Consider the following 18,510-nt stretch of genomic DNA (forward strand, 5'->3'; position numbering starts at 1 on the left):
TATTTAACATGCAATAAAAATAGACATATAAATTAAACTGATTTCAATAAGTATGTCTATATTTTCAGGGTGTGTCCACTGCGTTACTAAGCGGCATGTCCTTAACATTGTGGATGAGTTTTGGATCACCCCGACCTGTTCCTGTGAAACTGCCGCTTAATGCGGACAGTTGTCCCTATAATGTTACTTTGACACCAGCGGCCACGCCAAATCCCAATGACTACTTCTATTTATACAGAATATCGTATTTGTGGACTAGTCCGGTAAGTTTTAAACGGATTTTAATTTAGTGGAATGTAGATAATAGATATATCGAATGACACACTGTTTGATTGGCTATGTGTATAGCTAATAGACTATAATATAATATTAATCTGCAACTGCGTGTGTATTCCGCAGATCGGTTTCGTGTGGGTGCTGGTGGTGGGCTCGCTGGTGTCGCTAGTGTGGCGGCACGCGCAGCCGTGGCAGCGCGCCGGCCGCCCGCACCCCGACCCCGCGCTCTTCACGCCGCCGCTCGCCAACTACCTTCGCGCTAAATATAACCTTCAGGAACGTAACATGCAGGTGAGGGTATATGCCACGGAACACATGTAACCACAAAGTGAAAATGATAGTTGTTAAAATTGTTAAAACACTTTTAGAATTTAATGCACTGCCGACTAGATTCTCATCTGACTGCATATTAACAAAAAGCCTCATCTAGAAAGAAGCGACAATATTGATCCGAGTTTCCTCCTGCTTGCTTATATAAATTTTTCCAGTTTCTAATAATTGTTACGCTCAGATACGCTAAATGAGCATTACAAATAACGTAAAAAGCTGACAGTGCGTTATGGACAAAGTAAAAGATCCACATCGGATATTTGTGTTATGGCTTAATGAAGACGCTCACTGTGCGTTGTGATAATAACAAAAAGCTGACGTTTTGACAATGAAGATAAACAATTTACATTCAGGTGGCTTTTCTTCATTGTCTCGTGGTGTCGAGGTCGAATAGCATGTCAGTCAGCTTGAATTTCGCTTTGTCATTATCATGAGAAGCATATGACGAATTCCCAACCTTAAAGACTAGTTGAATTTAATTTGGTTAATATAATTATTAAACTTATATCAGTTACAGCTAATAAAGGCCGATGAATAATCACAAGAGACCACCCAACATCATTCAGCATTTATTTTTTTCTATTGATCTGCTTCCTTTTTGAAGATGTAGTTTTAAGCCTTAATTTTTAGTTTATTCGTTTAAATAATATAAAATATACTTAATCGGTAAAGCTGTTTAAGGCTGTGAGTTCAGTATTTTATGGAATATTCGGGTAGTTAAGATATATTGAATGTTGGTTTATAATTTGTTTGTATATTATTTAAACTCAATAAACGAGAATAGAACATAATATTATTATAAACTATTTTTATGTGACGTATTTAATATTGCACTTCTCTAGTATTGTGAGTGATCCAGTGCTTTTGAATAGTTAGCAATATAGATAGCATATTGAGTGCTATGCACTAGAAAATTACTGCCGTAGTTAAATCTCATTTTTATTTAAAAAAATCTCAAATCGTATTTTTATAAGGGTCAGATAGGTACATAGTGCCATTCTAAAATATCCATCTCAATTTCTTTGAGTTTTTAGATTATTATATTTTATGAATCAAGTTTTCAAATTTCTATTTAATAGGGTTTGGAGGCTGGTTGGAAAGACATGTATTTTAAGCTTAAAGATTGATTCTGCTATTGGTTGTTTGTGTTTGGTGTTTGTTATTAGACTTTGTTTGAAAATGTAGTTATTGTATGGGATGGGTAAGCTGTTATTGTATAGGTGTGCGGTTTGTGAGGTACTTAATATTCAGGTACTTAATTCATATTTTCATGAATGGGTCTAAATCTCAACTATTTACAAATTTTGTAAATTTTACGTACATTTTAAGAAAATTAAACTCTTTAAAAATATTCATCTTATTTTATTTACCTCATTTAAACTTATCTAATCTCTATCCCTTATAAATGTACGAAGTGAATATTTTATACGAATTTAACTTTATGCGGATAGAAAACCACGGCTGTCTGATAGTTCTTCCAAACGATGCCGAAGAATTGTGTTCTGGAAGGAAATAAAGGGTTGGTTGAATAAGCTGTAATAATTATGGAACAAAACAATTTTGCCGTGTTAAGACCGTGTTAAGTAGCGGGGCTGATATGCTAAAAAATGTTAAATTAAACTAATTGAGTATTTTATTTTATGCATAAATATCTTAGTATTTTCATATGAGTTGAGAAATTGAAATTGTAGTAGCTATGATGTCAACAATTAACGAAGCAAAAGAGATTTATTTATTTACCTCTCTCAATAAATCTTCTTCCCTTTCAGCTGCAATTTTGAGCATTTCCTTAGATTTTTCTAGAAGTAAATCCTTTTCATGGATGCTCCTTTTAAGGGTCATGATCTCTATTCTGTATGATTCTAATTGGTTACGGTTCTGCAAAATGATACAAAAACCTAAAATATTTTCCTTAAGTAAAAACAGATAAGCTATAAAATACAATTTGACACAAAAATATGTATTCCTATTTATTCCATTATTACTAATTTAGGTGTTCTTACTTAGATTGGATAGTTTAACATTCTAATTGTCGATAATAATATTTAGAACATACTTTATCCACGCCACTTTGTCCACTAGTTGGTCTTGAGTCAGATCGCTTGTGTCCAGATATTGTTGACTTTTGATCGGCTTGTAATTTACTTACTAATCCTGTCAATTGAGAATTTATTAATTTTTATTGGACATGTCAAATATAACAATTCTCAAGTTTTTATTGCCTCTGTATCTGGACCCTGGCCCGTTTCCTTTTTCTCATCCTTCCCAGTCTATTACTTCTATTAGTAGGGGAGCCCAAGAGGGGATTTTGGGATGTACTCGAGCACGTCAGATTATTATAAGGGAAGGTACCTTACCTATTACTAAGTACCTCCAGAAAGTATGAGCAGTTAATATTGGTGGGTGCGCCTACAGGAGCCGCAGGAAATAACAAAATATCAATAATTCTCTAAAGTTACGCTCAAATTGCCAGATTAGCGAAATTTGGATTTTTTACGTTGTAAATATTCAATATTCAGATTATTATAAAGTAACTTCCCTTATAATAATCTGACGCGCTCGAGTACATCCCAAAATCCCCTCTTGGGCTCCCCTACTATATCCTGTCGTTAATCCTTTCCCAAAGGCACTACCTGTCCGAATGTTCATGGGCGGTGTCATTCGCATACCACTAGGCGAACCACCAGCTCAGTTGGCCACTTATGCCATAAAAAAGAAATGCTGACCAGCTCCGACCCGCTTCACTTATACTATATTTTACATATTTCTTTTTCGACATTGGATTCGTTTCTTTTTATATTTTTATTAATTATTTTACTCACCTCTGAGTGTGAGGACGGTTTGCTCCAGATCATTAACCCGTTGATTATGCACTGGTGGGGAATTTTCATGTGAATTCAACTTTAACGTTAGTTGAACGTTTTCTTCCTTTAGCATTTCACAATAACTGTAAACGTAAGTCGTTGATGAGCTTATTATTTTACTAGCCCTTTTTTTCGAAATAAATTTATTTTGGTTTAAACTATAGTGCAGCAAATACTTAATTATCAAGAGAATCGTCTACAGTAGGCACTTTTATTGAATACGTTGCCATTTTTATCCTGGTTAAATTAGATTTGGTGGAACGCGCAGATCAGGGATTGTTGATTCAAATTGAAAAATCTTTACGTGTTGGATTACTCAATAGTTGGGTTACCCTATAGAAAAAATCCTATAGAATATAGACTATATAACATCGGGATACTACTAAGAGGAGCAATTTTGAAAAACAGCTAACCGTGAAAAATATTTAATTTTAGAGCAGATTTTTTCGTGAGTCAGCTAGTTTTTTTTTTTTATAATTTATGTACCTTTTCCAGTAGTCAAGTTCAGGTTTGGAATCCTGGTTCGATCTAAGTGGAGATTTGATTTGTGCTTCCAGTAATGCGGACTCTAGCTTTAGTACTTGCCCCTTCAGTGATGTTATTACGGCCAATGATTTTTCATACTCGGATACCAAAGGCTCATTACCCTGCGAACATTGTATTGGGAATATTGTTATTTCAGTATAAAGTTAGCATATTATTTCATAGTTCTTAGTATGAAGAAATTATCAATAATTGTGCTTATATAGACAATGTCTTAGTCAAAGTTACTTTATAATGAAATATTTCACGAATCATTAGAGTTTTAAATTTGCAGTGTCTAAAAGAGTGTGAAGAAGGAGCAAGAGATTTCCAGGCTAGAATTACATATTACCTTTTCAGCTATTTCCAGGGCCACAATTCTTCGCTGTTGTGCTTCTACTCGTTCGAGTAAAGATTTTGTGAGCAGATGAGGTGGATTATCGCAATATTCGTGTCTGATAACGCTCGATTTTTCTGATGATTCTTCGTTGTGCTTCTCTATAGCTAATTGTTTTTCATCTGCAAAGTATTCGTTTTTATTTTTCCAGAGAAGAGAGAGCGGTTTTTGTTGAGACTATTTTGTGTACCAGCGATTCGTATGAAACATATGGTCGTTGTATATAATGTATCGTGAACCTACTAGCTGTGAACATAGTTATTAGAAAAGTTTGTACTAACAAGCTTATTCCGAATATGAGGAAATTATTATTAACTTACTTTTAGTTTCTGATAACCTGGCCAGTAGTATCCGTTTTTCTTTATCTAACCGTGATATTGCTGATTTTGCTAGATTAAGACTGGATTCTAATTTTAATATCTCTTGACATTTTTCCTCGTATCTTGCTTGCCACCGCTCCGAAGCCTGCTGAGCTCTGTAATAATAACTTGGCTATACATAACCATGACTTACATAGTATTTTCCTTTACATTTTTACTATGATACTTGTTACTATAAAATAACATTAGAATAAGTAGGATAAGTTATTTTGTATTAATATTTAAGAAATCGTTTCAAATTGTAGTCCAATAACTACAATTTTGCTACAAGAATCACGAATTCCATACATATGAATACTGTGAATGGGAATGTGTTTAAAAACTTGATATTCCTTCAGTCTGTAAGAGTAAGTCTCATCCGAGTGATAGACATCTGACTAGTTAGCTATAATATATATAGGTTAGATATCAGATCAAGCTAAAACCTTTTCCACTTGTCCCAAAGCGCGACTGTAGAGCTAGTGTCTCGGCGGGCGCTCGTCAACTGTGCCTGTAACGAAGCTATCTTGTTTTGAAGTGCAGCCGATTCTGCTGAAGTCACTTTTTGTCCAGATGTGCTTCTGCAAAACATAACTCAATGTATAGTTATAAATTTATTTTGTGAACTGAATGCTTTTATTTTGGAAATATAAACATCTATAACACAATGTTTTATGTTAAATGAGAAAATAGTGAAGGTTTTCCCTACTAATATTAAAAATGCGAAATTATCTGTATCCGTCCGTCTCTACTTAACGCCTAAACCACTGCACAGATTTGGAGCCGAGAGAGGAGATTTGGATTTGTTTCGCTAGCTATCAGATGAGCCATTTCAAAATTAAATTAACCAATCTATACCTAAATTCTAATTGCATTCGACAAAGCCAGTAAAGGCATCTTATATATAGAATTGAACTTTTGGCAAAAATTTAAGAAATATATGCCTTAAAGTCCTTGTCTTTAAAATGTCTATGATGTATGAACAAAAGAAAAATTCTAGAAAAAACACACATTCTATACACTTGGTTTTTGAGATTTTGTGCATCAAGTCGAGCTCTCCTCTCTCGACCAGCGAGCGCTTTGATTTGCTTCCGTAAAATTGCATTTTGTTTGCCCATCAGCTGTTTTTCTCTTCTCAGTCGTTCTATAAGAGGTTCTTGCCTGCAACGGACGAACAAACATGAATAAACATAATTCTACCTATATATAATATAAATTAATTGAGAAATATATCTGGGACATAATCTGGGTCAGACAAAAACTCCAAGGCTTGTTGATTGACATTACAAATAAAAAAGAGAGATAAAAGTACCATATAGCAGTAGAACTGGTTGGAAACTTTTTCAAGTCGTCCTGTAAATCTGTCAGATTGCCGGTGGATTCGAATTTCAGTTCCAACATGTCCGAATCCTGGTGCGAGATTGCGTCACTCACTTCTTCCACTTCCACAATCGCGGACAAATCGAAGCTTGGATCATTTATAGAAATCATGGTTTGCATATTCATTATTTGTGTCTGAAAATTAAGGTATTAATTTCACTTTTGCCGTTAGTAGTATTATGGTAAATTATTAGGTATTATGAATAACTCTACCTTCAGATTTTTGATAATAGCGCGTAGATGTTCAATGTGTGAGTCCTTTTCAGATAATTGTTTTAAATGTAGTGTTTTTTGTTCAGTCAATCGTGTCCGTAGCTCCATATGTTCACGCTGAGTTTCGTTAAGTTGTGAGAGCCAATGTTGGTTTTCCGCTTTATATGATTCAACCTGAACATAATATCTTTCAATTAAATCGTAATCGTTAATTTGGAATAAAATCCTTGTTTAAACATATATTCTCTAATCCAATCTTACTTTGGCTTTTAGCCTATGAGAATAAAAGTATGTTATACAGATACTTAGCAAATATTCATCTCAAGGTGAAGATCACTAAGGTCAAAAACCAGTTATTATACATCAATGACTAGAACGTAGGGAAAGTAAAGGATCAATTTTAAATATCGATATTTTTAACTCACTTCCTGATTGTGTCTCTCCTTTAATTGTGAACTTAATTGCTCCATTTTCGTTAATCTTTCAGAAGCTAAATTTTTCCACCTTTCCATTTCACTTTTGCACGTTTTCCTTTGCAAATTTAAATTTAATAAATTAACAGCATATTTACATAACACGGAAGCAGAATAAACACATAGTTACTTAAATTATAAAAAAATAGATACTAACAACTCAGATTCACAGGTGTCTAGGTTGCAATTTAGCTTGAAGCACTTATCTTCTAATTCAGTAATATTTGAATCCAATTTTTCGGAAGAGCCTTTGATGTTTACTTCACTGAAGGTGTTAATGTTGCTTCTCCTGGTAAAACGATTTAAAAGTTATTAATACAGATTATCTAAATCACGAACAAGCGTATAATGATAAGATTGTTATCAAAAAATTAAACTATGATAATCGATTACTCATATTACGTACTGATCAAGCTGTGCCTGTAATGCACGAAGTTTAAATTGTAAATCACTTATTAATTTTCCATATTCTTCTCTCTCGTTATTAATTAACACTTTGTATTCTTCGATAATTTTATTTTTACTACTTTCAATCTGTTTCATGTTTAATATAATCGATTTATTTTCCTCGTTAGCTTCGCTTTGCCATCGCGCTTGGCTAATATTGTTGTTTTTACATTCTTTGAGTTGTAATTTTAAACTTTCAGTATTGGTATGTAGGGTTTCATATAACTTATCTTTTTGCATATTTGTATTTATTAAATGTTGATTTTTTTCTTGCAGTTCCATTTTGTCTTTATTTAGTTCATTGTTAAGGCGATTCAATTTAGTTATTTCATGCGCTTGTTCTTTATAAGATAACATTGCTTCTTTTAACTCTTTTTCGAGCCCATACGATTTTGCTGTAATCATATGTAGTTCTTTTTTAAGTTCTTTTATCTGGTCATCTTCATCAAGCTGTACTTCTTTATGTTCTTTTTTCTTGTGCTCAAACACTGTTTGAACAAAAACACTTTTCAATTCTGTCGGTTGAGCTTGAATAGACTTTGTAATATATTCATTACTTTTTGGAGGTACTTTACATAATGTGTATGTTTCATCTCCTAGAACAAAGATGAGTAAAAGACATGTAAGAATATAAAGTTTTGTATTTAATGTAACGTTTCACTTTAATAAACCGAATATATATCAACACTAGCTATATACCTTTACCTTTCTTACTAGAATCAGTATCTGAATATATTTCCTCTACTTCTAAGGAATCGTCATTGTTGTTATGTAATGGAGCTTTATTTTCTACACTTTGACTTTGCTTCACAGGAATAAAACCCCGATTTATCAAAAGCAACGTCTTTTCCAAATTATTGTAACGATTTACTAAGGTGTTTCGTGACTGCTCGAGAATTTCAATTTTTTTCTTGTTGTGTTCCAATTCCAAGTCATTCACTTTTTCCTTTAAAAATACATTAAATTACTTCCTTATCTAATATTTAACTAATATTTAATATAAATAAAGTATAGTTAATAACCACCATCATTAAATATTTTATTTTATGCGGGCAGCAGTCTTGTTCTTCAAAGCATTTTGATAAATTAATTATTTGATCATAAACACTATGTTTAGTCATAAGACCTGCACGCAAGTCTTCCACTTCCATTAGTTTCTCATTTAGATCCTTTGCTTTTTCTTGTATATCATCAACACTTTTTATGAAATTTTCAATACTAACAAGTGGTAAAACTCCTTGATATTGTTGCCTCAAAATTTCAGTCTCTTCAAACATATTCCTTAAAAATATGTAAAATGGTTTAAAATACGATACAAGAAAAAAAAATATTAAGAAGAAAGTCTTTTACTCATATATTGCTCGCAAATGTAAAATGCAATTAAAATGCAACTTTACTTATTAAAAAATAATATAATAAAGGTGTAACTTTATCTTGAGCATTTCCACACCGAATGAAATCTTCAATTCGTGTGTATGTTCTTTTAGTTTTTATTATAGAAAATAAATAATTAATTACCGAAACTTTATTCCATTCCGTGCCATATAAATATGAGATATTTTTTGTTGCTTCTCTAACATTTCTTCGGCATCTATTCGAAGCTGGCGTTCTTTATTTAAAATCATTGTTAATGTTTCACTTTTTTGGAGATTTTCTACGTTTTGTAAATGAGCCAACAATATTTCATTGTTTAATCTGAGGAAAATGTAAATATGGTGGATGATATGTTTATTATTGTATATAATATATCAATAATAATATTATAATATGGTCTTATACCTAGATATTGCAGCTGTGTTTTGTCCTGGCACTTGAAGGTCGACGATTTGATGACGTAGCATATTGAGTTCTTTTTGGATACCCAATTCGTTTTGAGAATAAGCCTGTAACTGATCAATTATTGTATTCATTTTCATTCATTTATTGTTATTCAATGTTAATTTTACTGATCTCTTGAATTATGAAATAGTGAGGGAACAGATATCTTTTGCGTCTGGGATACAGTTATTCATACCTGGGACGGACTTAAAATAAACTTACCTTTATATAACTTTTATCTAATTCCATCTTTAACTCTCGACATTGTTGTTTAAGTGCATTGTTTTCAATTGTTGCGTTTTGTAAGCTTTCCTTCATAAAATTTATTTCTTCGTTCGTTAAACTGCATGATATTTTGATTCTAAAAAAAGTGCTAATAATAGTTTATTTTATAATAAATAAATAGCAACCATGTACCTATTTCACATTATACAAATATATTTATGATGAATTAATTTTCCTCATTCTGAAAGTAGTTGGCACTGTTATGTTGTATTTATTTTATTTTATTTTTTTTATATATGTTTTGAGAAAACAAGAAATATTTTACATTTATTTCAATTGATAAAAAAGAAAAATCTTACATATAGTCATTGTAAGATTTATCCAGGCCATATATTTTTTTGTTCAAATTTTCTATTTCCTCTGTTTTTTGTTGAAGCTGGTTCGATAGTTGCTCTATTTGATTTTGAGTTATTGATTTATCTAATTGTTTTTGTATATTCTCTATCTCATTTCCACCTGTTTATTATAAAGCAATTAATTTAATACATACATTATACAATATACACAAAAGTGTGACTGAAGAGTTGTATATGCGAATTACCTTTCAAGTAATTTTTGAAATGATTGATTATTTCAATTTTTTGTGCATTCAGTTGTGTTAATAAGTCAGCATTTTTAATATGTGTGGTTGTATCTCTCGCCAAATAATTTCGATATTTCAAATGAAGATCTGTAAGAGTAGCATTTTGTTGCCAAAACACTTCAACAGGTACAGAATTACGAAGTTTATCAGTAAGTTCAGTGTTAGCTATCATTAATTTTTGTAGTCTTTCTTCATAATCAGAAGCGAGAAATAGTATTTCCTTTCTTTCTTCTAACAAATCTTTTTTCAAATTTTCGTATAGAGTCCGAATATTTTTGTAGTTTTCTTCCAAATAATTATATTTTGTTTGTGTCAATTGATTATTCTCATTGATGATACCAGGAGATGATTCACTAATGTCATCATCAAGAGATTCACAGATTTGTGATTTTAAATTTATGATTTGTGCCTTATACTGTTCTTCTTGAATAGACCAATTATTTTTGGCCTCAGCTACATTAATTGATAATGTTGAAAGTTTTTCATAAAGCGTTTTAAATTTGTATGTGAAATAAAGTAAGTTATGTTTTATATTTCGCTCATATATTGTATCGCCCTTTGAAATTACATTTTGTATTTTATTTTTGTCTAATAAGTCAATATTATTATATTGTACATCCAGTATCCATGATCCAAATTCGCCATCGCTGTAATCAAGTGAATGTTCGTTCACACTTGTCGCTTTTTCCTTTTGAACATTGGTCTTAATTTCAGTTAACTCATTTTCTAGTTCTCTGCATTTTTTTGTCTCCAGTGAAAGTTGATTCATCACGTCAAAAGTTTCTCTCCTAAAATTAAAACAATAAATTTAAAAACTATTTTTTTATGTCACAGATACCTAAGGAAATATTAGTGAATAAACTAAAAAAAAAATATCAGAAGGAAGGTTACCGAAAATCCCATATTAATTAGTGATTTTTAATTTGATGTTATAATTTGAGTTAAGAAAAAAATACCTTGATTCGTGTAATGCAGTAAGCAAGGCATCTCTTCCTCCCAATGCAGCTTTTAGTTCTAAAATAGTTTTCATGTGTGGTGCAAACCATCCAGCAGCTCGCCGGGCTTCCATTGACTGTAGCAGAGTATCCAAACTTGGGCACTTTAATGTTAATACTCCGGAGGACGTAGTGCCTTTAAAAAGTAATATTCAATTTATTTTATATTGTTCACATTTGTTTAAATTGCTGAAATAATGTAAGTCCATACTATTATCCTTCAAGTAGTTTAATATTTCGGTGAGACTGTTTCTTAAGCCCTCGTTTTCTTCAAGTATCGATTTGATATCAATTGTTTCAAGGTTCTTGTTCATCATATCGTTTTGTTGCAATTCATCGTGGTTCCTACAATTTATGATCAATGTAAGGTAAGTGAATCGTTAAATGTAAAGTTATTTATTTATTTTAAATTTGTAAATGACAGATCTTACTCGTCCACGTTCGTTTGCTCTTCTTCCTTTCCTTTAGGTTCTAGTGTATCAGTTTCATCAATTAAAATTTCTTTTATTTTGTCTTCCGTAAAACCCGAGCTTTTTAAGAATTCTTTAAGTTTTGATATTTTTTGAGATTTAATATAGTTTTCCATTTCAAGAACTGATATTTTATTTGCAGTTTTACGGATTTCCTTTGACCAGTTTATATTTTGCTGTTTAAGGGCACGATAATCCTTTAAAAATCCCATGGTTGCAATTTTTTCATTTGGAGGTATGTTTAGTTTTTGCCTGTATTAGCATAAATTTTTTCAAATAATAAATATTCAGAAATAAAATTAATAAAAATGAAATGGATATTTATTGCCTGATTAAATAGAAATATTGTATATTTTTGTCACCTCAAAATTTCATTTTCAATTTGTATTTCACTAACAAGCTGATGCAAATTGTTTACTTCTTGTACTAATGACTTAATTCCCTCGTCTTTTACTTTTACCTCACGCTTTTTGTTTTTAAGACCCGTTATCAAGCTCTTAATTCCTTCATCTTCTTGTAAAACATGAAGTTGAGTAGTGACATCTGTAAGCTGTACAAAAATGTTCTCATTGGCATGACTAGCCTAGTATATTTATTGTATATTGACGTTGCCATAAGATTGTAAAAAACCTTAGAACATAATCATATCCCGCAAAATGTAACTCGTGAAATTGTGAACTATAGCTACAGCTTTAGTTTTTAAATGAACCGAACCAAATATGAGCCATTAAATCTAGTTTAACGATGTTTACAATTTTACGGTGACATTGGCATACATACCTCCTTTTCTCTTAATGCAATCATCTCATTTGCACTTTGAAGATCAAATTTAAGTTTTGTATTTTTGTTCTGTAAGGTATGCATAATTTCTTTTTCATTATTTTCACGAAGAGTTCTATTTTTTTGTTTGCTTTCAGAACGCACAGGAACTGTTCTTTTTAGTTTATTATTCTCTGCTTTTAAGACATTAATTAATTCTGCGGTTTCAACCATTCGACTTGAAGCTTCCGATAATTTATTTTGTAATTCTTTTATTTTTATCGCTTGATCTTTATACTAAAAAAAGAAAGATAAATATTTACAATTAGTATGAGAGTTAAGATTCAATGGATTAAAAATTATTGTGTATTACGTACTTGAGCATAGAACGAACTATCACTCAACAGTCTTGCTATTTCATCCTTTTGATTCACATTTTCTTCAGATAAGCGGCTTATTTCAGTTTTGTGTAATTTAATTGTTTCCTGTAATGAAAATGTATTTGTATGACATCTTATTCATAACAGCAATTATCACTCGAGTTAATAACAGTGCGCGGTATGTTTTGTTTTGTCAATTAAAAGAATTTTTCTCAAGTTAAATAAAATATTTGCTGAAATTATTGAGATTTATTCTTATTCAATTTACCTTTAAATGTTGAATCTTCAACTTTACATCATCTTGAACAATATCCTGTTTTGATTTATTTTCTTTTAACTTTCTGTTCAAATTTTCAATTTCCAGATTAAACTGAGCTTTGTCCTTCTCACATTTTCCAAGTGCATCTTAAATTAATAGACATAAATACTTATTTTATGACAAGAATGTAGGTGATTTAATTTAAGCATATTACTATAGGGAGATGTGGACTGATGGAAGAGAGACCTTTGCCCAGCAGTAGGACAGTCATGGCTGATAAAAAAAAATATACATATATATATATATTACTTAAGATATTTTTATTACTATACAAAACCATTTAGTGATTTACCTTTTAATTGCGCACATTCGTTGTTAATAGTAAACAGTTGTTCAGTTAAATTATCGATTATTTGAACAGATTCTTTTAATTTCTCTTTTAATACCGACAACTTTTGTTTTAAATTGATATTTTCTTCTTCAAGTGACTGAAATGGAACTTTGTATAAAATTCTTGTCTCAAACTACATTTTATATAATGAAGTTGTGTTACTTACTTTAACATCGTTCAAAAGTTTTCTTATATGTTTATTTTTCTTCAATATTTCATTTTCAAGTTCTGCGATAGCACCCATTTCAGATAAAGCATCACGACTTGATTCACTGTCAAGATCTGCTTTCTGTGTTGCTTTTTCTAAGTCACCCTTACGATTTTCTAAATTAGCGATATCTGAATATAATTGTTGTAAAATTTCTTTATTTGCTTTAATTAAATCTTCTTGATGCGAAATAGTTTCCAAAACGTCCGAATCTTTGGAAGGAGAATCTAAGTAGTATAACTTATGTGATTAGTGATTATAAACTCAATGAGAATAATATTTTGGAATAGGTTTAATTACTTACCACTAACAAGAACTTTTCCTTTGGCTTTGTCATATTTTCGTTTAAGTGTATCCAATTGTCCGAGTAAATTATCAACCTGGATACATTGGAATATTTTTTTAAGTAATTAACATATATATGCAGCAGTAAATTATCTTCGATAAAATAAAAGTAGCGGCTAATACATATTAGAATAATAATAGTTATAATTGGGGAAGCCATTATTGGTATTTAGAAATCTCATTAAGCTAATTTGTGTGAGATTAAAGTACCTGTTTTGCATTACCTGTTCGTTTTTAAATTTTAAAATATCCTGAGCTAGTCTAAACAATGTTTTAAGGTCGGAAAAATTCAATTCAATATCGTCTGCTTCCATCCACGATAAACTTTCACACAACTTTTCTTTATCTGACCGTTTTAGTTCTTTTTGAGCGTAGTTTAAGATTTCTCTCCAATCCGTCTCAACCATTTTTAATTTGTTATATTTTTATCTTATAATTTTATAACTTTCACATTGTCACAATACGTTGTTGTTATTGACTGATGATGTGTTTTCATTTTCGTTGCCTAGCAACGCAAAACAACGATGACGTCACTTATAATGCAATAGTGTGTGAATGCAATAAGAACAAAAAAAAATGTAATTTCTGTGCGACCTTTCATATGACCTGAAGATTTCAAGGATACCTATAATGGAGATATGAAATAAAACACATTTAATAGAAAGATTATATTTATTAGGTGTGTCGTTTATGAAACAATAGCCGTTAATATTACGATATACAGAGGTGTCAACAACAAATAAAACATTTGTGCTACTAAAAATAAATTAACATCGGAACAACAACTATTAGGTTAAAACTAATTAAGAGAAAGCTTTTACAAGCGTCTACATAGGGCGAGAAAGGTAGTGCTTTGGTATGGGGATCTAACAATCATTACGATACACTCACGGTTACATTGTACATTAAACTTCGGTTTGCAATTGAGATTATCCCAACATACTATAGAATATAATATTTTTCCCAACAAGGATTGATACAATATCTTTCTTATTACAATTACAATATATTATGCTTGTATATATATTTTATGTAATAAAATGAATAAATTTTAGACACAGATGCAAAAATATTACAACATTTTTGACTAGATAATAAGTAGATATTATACTCAGAACAAAATATTGGTCTGAGGTATAAAATCACAACTAAAGCGTCGTACGAAATCCTGTTACATATACAAAATACATAGCGTTACATTTTATGATTTGATACGCCTATAGTACTAACATTAATTATAATTCATAATATTATATAAATGTATTGTCAAACGTTTCCAAATTACTCGCCCTATTACTAATTTATATTTATCGGTGTGAGTATTATATTGATATACCGATACGCATTCGAATAAAAAGAAATAAATCATATTTGGCGCAACCATTCAGTTTTTAACATTAATATCTGCAATAATGTATGTATTTTAAAGCATTTCTTATCAATATATCAACTGACTAATTTTTGAAAGTTGCTCTTATATTATTAACGTCACGCCAAATGATATGAATTTTGGTGTTCAATGATATTCACCAATTTACAAAATGTACAAACTTTGACAAGATGTACATGAATTTTTAAGCAAAGTTCGACTTTTGTTTAAGTTGTTATTATACTAATTCATCTGTGTTCGGAGAAGCCTATTCAATAGGTACCCCAATGTCTGTTTACGTGTATATAGTGTATAAAATAATTTAATTTCAGTAAATAAGTTAGTATAAGATTTAGTACACACTTCAGCTTCAATCTTTTAAAAAACAATTTAAAAGATGAGCTCATTTCCTCCACATAATTATAAATAAATAACTACATCTAAAACAACTTTACACACATATAATGTCTCTCATTATTTTATACAATTATACAATATAGTTAACATATTTTCAATAAACAAACTCTTTGGGAAATATTTAACAACTTTGGATACATAGATGGTTTAGGAGTTGACACAGAACACAATGATATGGTAAAGTTATATCGATTTATTAGTGAGTCAATCATAAAATAATGCTACTTTTGTGCCGAAGGTATGTTAATCCAATGTATAGATACTCGTGTTAACGAATTAAAACTAAATTAAAATAAATTAAAAGAGAGAAGAACTGTGGCATCTTAATCGAGTCATGGTTTTATTTGGTAACAAAGCTTGCTAATTATAATCGTCATTCCATATAACTGCCACCACAACACACGTCATGAAAACTATCATTACATCGAGAAATCAACGTCTGGATATTTTAATATAAATTTATCTTCAGTCTGTTTTGATTGAACACTCAACGGTATAAATCTCGTAAGTTTGACATGTTATCGATTTTAATTGTATGAACAGTAGTGTGAGTGCATGTTTCAGTTTGAGTCGGAGTGTGATAAATCTGTATATGTGTGATGTCGGTGTGTTATCGGAGTGTAGGTGTGTGCGTGTTAACGTTTCCGCGTACAGAGCGTAGCGCGCCGGAGCCGCCGCAGCAGCGACGTCTGGCGCTATCAAATGCGCTCCACGTAATTACCTGCGAATTAAAAACCAGGTAAATAATTTGTTACATATTTTTTTACGTCATAGCGAGCAGCTGAGCTGGTGGTTCGTCTGATGGTGAGCGATCCCCACCGCCCGTGAACATTTCGGAGGCAGTGTCTCTGCGAATGCGAGCTGACCCAATTCGTGCGGAAGCGTGGTCGACTCCCACATAAAACCTTTTGAACATTTCATCTGGATGTGAGAAAGTCGACGAAACCGACAAAACACCTTTTTATGGCAGACCAAGCAAAGGAGCAGGTAGGCTACCTGATATTAAGTAGTCACCACCGCCCAGAAATATTTGTAACACTAGATGTCTTAAAGACGCTTTGCCGGCCTTTAAGTGACATATACATTCTCCATGAAGGCCCTAATGTCATAATTGTTTCGGAACACCGTAGCTGCAGCTTCATGACCAAGAAATTCTCACACTTTCTTTAAAGAATTTCTCGTTCATGAAGGTCGGGATCTGATGGTATGGCGTGTGGATGGTATGATGGTATGACAATACGTACCGGGGAAGGTCCCGAAGCGGCCGGTGCGCTGGCTGGAGCCGACGTACCAGCCGTCGTCGCACTTCTCCAGCACATACACCGTGTCGCCCTCGTTCAGCTCCAGCTCGTCCGGGTTCTGCGGACGGTACTTGTACATCGCGCGGTATCTGCGATTGGCGAAACTTTTATTATTTTATCGGATTTGGATAGGCTTATGATGTACAGATTAGAGTAAAGGAAAAATTGTCGTGTTAGATTTATTATTTTGCATTTTATATTACTTGAAATTATATTGAACTTGTATATTAGAAATTATGAGTTTAGATGGATATATTGTAACGAGTTCATGATGTACTGATTTGAGTAAAGAAGTAATCATGGTGCGCTTGGCGGTTTATTTAGAATACCGTGGATTGAAGAGAAGTGTCATTTTACATACTTAAATTTTTTTAAAGAATTTTTTATGAAAAGAGAAATAAATTCCGTTACTTACGGGATAGCTTCAGCATTTGTATCGACGTAGAGCGGCTCGGTGTTGTTGAGGTCAACTCCGGAGCTGTAGCCTCGCTCACCGGGAGTTACTGATTGCGGACGTTTTGTTGGATAACCTGAAAATAAACACACATTTTGATTCATTATACGAGTATAATCAGTTATTTTTTTTGGTTGTTCTTTATCATTATGTCGATATGTATGTTTTTAGTTATTTGTGTTAGCAATACTGTAATCCGTTTCAATGTGCATATTATTTTCTACAATTATTTTTTACCATGGCTTATTATTTTTCAATGAGATGATTATTAGATTGTAAGATAAATCATCGATACAACGATTAAACTCAGAAACCACGACTACGCTATCAAAAGGACGAAGTATGGCACCGTGAAGTAACATCTAGAACATTCAGGACCACCAAGGAGCGGTGCACGCAACAATCTTCTAGAACATTCTAGAACGATCGAGTTACCTAGCAACGGCTGCGTGGCGGGCGGCGCGTTGCCGAGCGCGGGGCTGTTCGGCTGCGGCGTGTAGCTGTGCGCGCCGAGGCTGCGCTTGTCGCCGTTCACAAGCCCGTGCGCCGCGGGCGATGCTACCGGCTTCGCTGTCGATAGAATCGGCTGCGGTTCTGGAATTTGAAATTGCACTCATACAATTTTAAATCTATGTTCATTTTATTCAATAATAGGGATCATAAACATCAGAGCAGGAGGACTTAAAAAGTGACGAAAAAAAGTGTCGTTGAATTCATATAAATAAGGTAAAGGTACAAATCACGTGTTTATATTTCATGTTGACACTTACCAGGCTTACTTTGACTAGGCTCCTGTAGTATAGTTACGTAACTATCGGGGAATATACCCGTTTTATTTCCAATTCTACCCTCCCACCAATTGTGATCTATGCGCCTAGTAAGAACCACTAATTCTCCTTTCTTTAGCGGTAATTCGAGGTTAGTTTGCGCTGTGAAATCGAATTTCGCTCGAGCTCGACCTTCGAGGATCAAGGGCTTTTTCGGTGATTGGGCTACGTCGCCTTTTAATAGCTGAAAGAGAATGAAATATTATGAGTTGTGAACACTAATAGGTTTCGTATTATAAATTATTCTTCCCATCTAAATGATGGACACGTCTTAAATTTGATTGTTCTATATAATAGACACGTTTTTTTTAAATATTTAAATATCCATTGCACGTATAATATTTAGTGAATGTTAATACACTCTCTGATTTTGTGGTTTATCATTATC

The 18,510-nt window shown here is 32.2% G+C and overlaps 3 protein-coding genes across 5 annotated transcripts in view; 1 reads left to right on the forward strand and 2 right to left on the reverse strand.

Annotated features, from left to right (window-relative positions):
- LOC119838314 (putative sodium-dependent multivitamin transporter) overlaps nt 1-1,959 on the forward strand; it is a 21,405-nt gene extending 19,446 nt beyond the window's left edge. Inside the window, exons 10-11 of one of the 3 annotated variants that reach the window (XM_038364195.1) lie at nt 540-567; nt 1,118-1,959. In XM_038364195.1, the coding sequence (XP_038220123.1) occupies nt 540-567; nt 1,118-1,144 (55 nt within the window). In that variant the 3' untranslated portion in view covers nt 1,145-1,959. Of the gene's footprint in view, nt 1-399; nt 568-1,117 lie in introns of all 3 variants that reach the window. The other 2 variants (XM_038364197.1, XM_038364194.1) reach the window with 2 other exon arrangements.
- A 17-nt stretch (nt 1,960-1,976) lies between these two features.
- On the reverse strand, nt 1,977-14,161 carry LOC119838283 (centrosomal protein of 290 kDa). Its single transcript, XM_038364150.1, has 32 exons — nt 13,979-14,161; nt 13,714-13,789; nt 13,368-13,636; nt 13,163-13,298; nt 12,820-12,956; nt 12,549-12,656; nt 12,193-12,468; nt 11,775-11,962; nt 11,374-11,664; nt 11,154-11,287; nt 10,904-11,078; nt 9,906-10,735; nt 9,664-9,820; nt 9,302-9,422; nt 9,041-9,150; nt 8,780-8,956; nt 8,287-8,542; nt 7,967-8,207; nt 7,221-7,857; nt 6,972-7,103; nt 6,767-6,872; nt 6,342-6,515; nt 6,061-6,263; nt 5,760-5,909; nt 5,195-5,329; nt 4,710-4,864; nt 4,345-4,511; nt 3,957-4,117; nt 3,429-3,553; nt 2,663-2,760; nt 2,347-2,484; nt 1,977-2,108 (listed from the first exon to the last, which is right to left on the reverse strand). The coding sequence occupies exons 1-32, from the start codon at nt 14,159-14,161 to the stop codon at nt 2,046-2,048; spliced, it is 6,309 nt and encodes a 2,102-aa protein (XP_038220078.1). The 3' UTR covers nt 1,977-2,045.
- Nucleotides 14,162-14,411: 250 nt separating this feature from the next.
- Nucleotides 14,412-18,510, reverse strand: part of LOC119838284 — a 58,284-nt gene continuing 54,185 nt past the window's right edge. Inside the window, exons 18-22 of the mRNA XM_038364151.1 lie at nt 18,066-18,306; nt 17,731-17,889; nt 17,257-17,371; nt 16,785-16,930; nt 14,412-16,261 (exon numbers count right to left, since the gene is read on the reverse strand). Coding sequence (XP_038220079.1) covers nt 16,239-16,261; nt 16,785-16,930; nt 17,257-17,371; nt 17,731-17,889; nt 18,066-18,306 — 684 coding nt within the window. The 3' untranslated portion in view covers nt 14,412-16,238. The remainder of the gene's footprint in view (nt 16,262-16,784; nt 16,931-17,256; nt 17,372-17,730; nt 17,890-18,065; nt 18,307-18,510) is intronic.

The sequence above is a fragment of the Zerene cesonia genome, unplaced genomic scaffold (genome assembly GCF_012273895.1).
Source record: "Zerene cesonia ecotype Mississippi unplaced genomic scaffold, Zerene_cesonia_1.1 Zces_u002, whole genome shotgun sequence".
NCBI lineage: Eukaryota > Metazoa > Arthropoda > Insecta > Lepidoptera > Pieridae > Zerene > Zerene cesonia.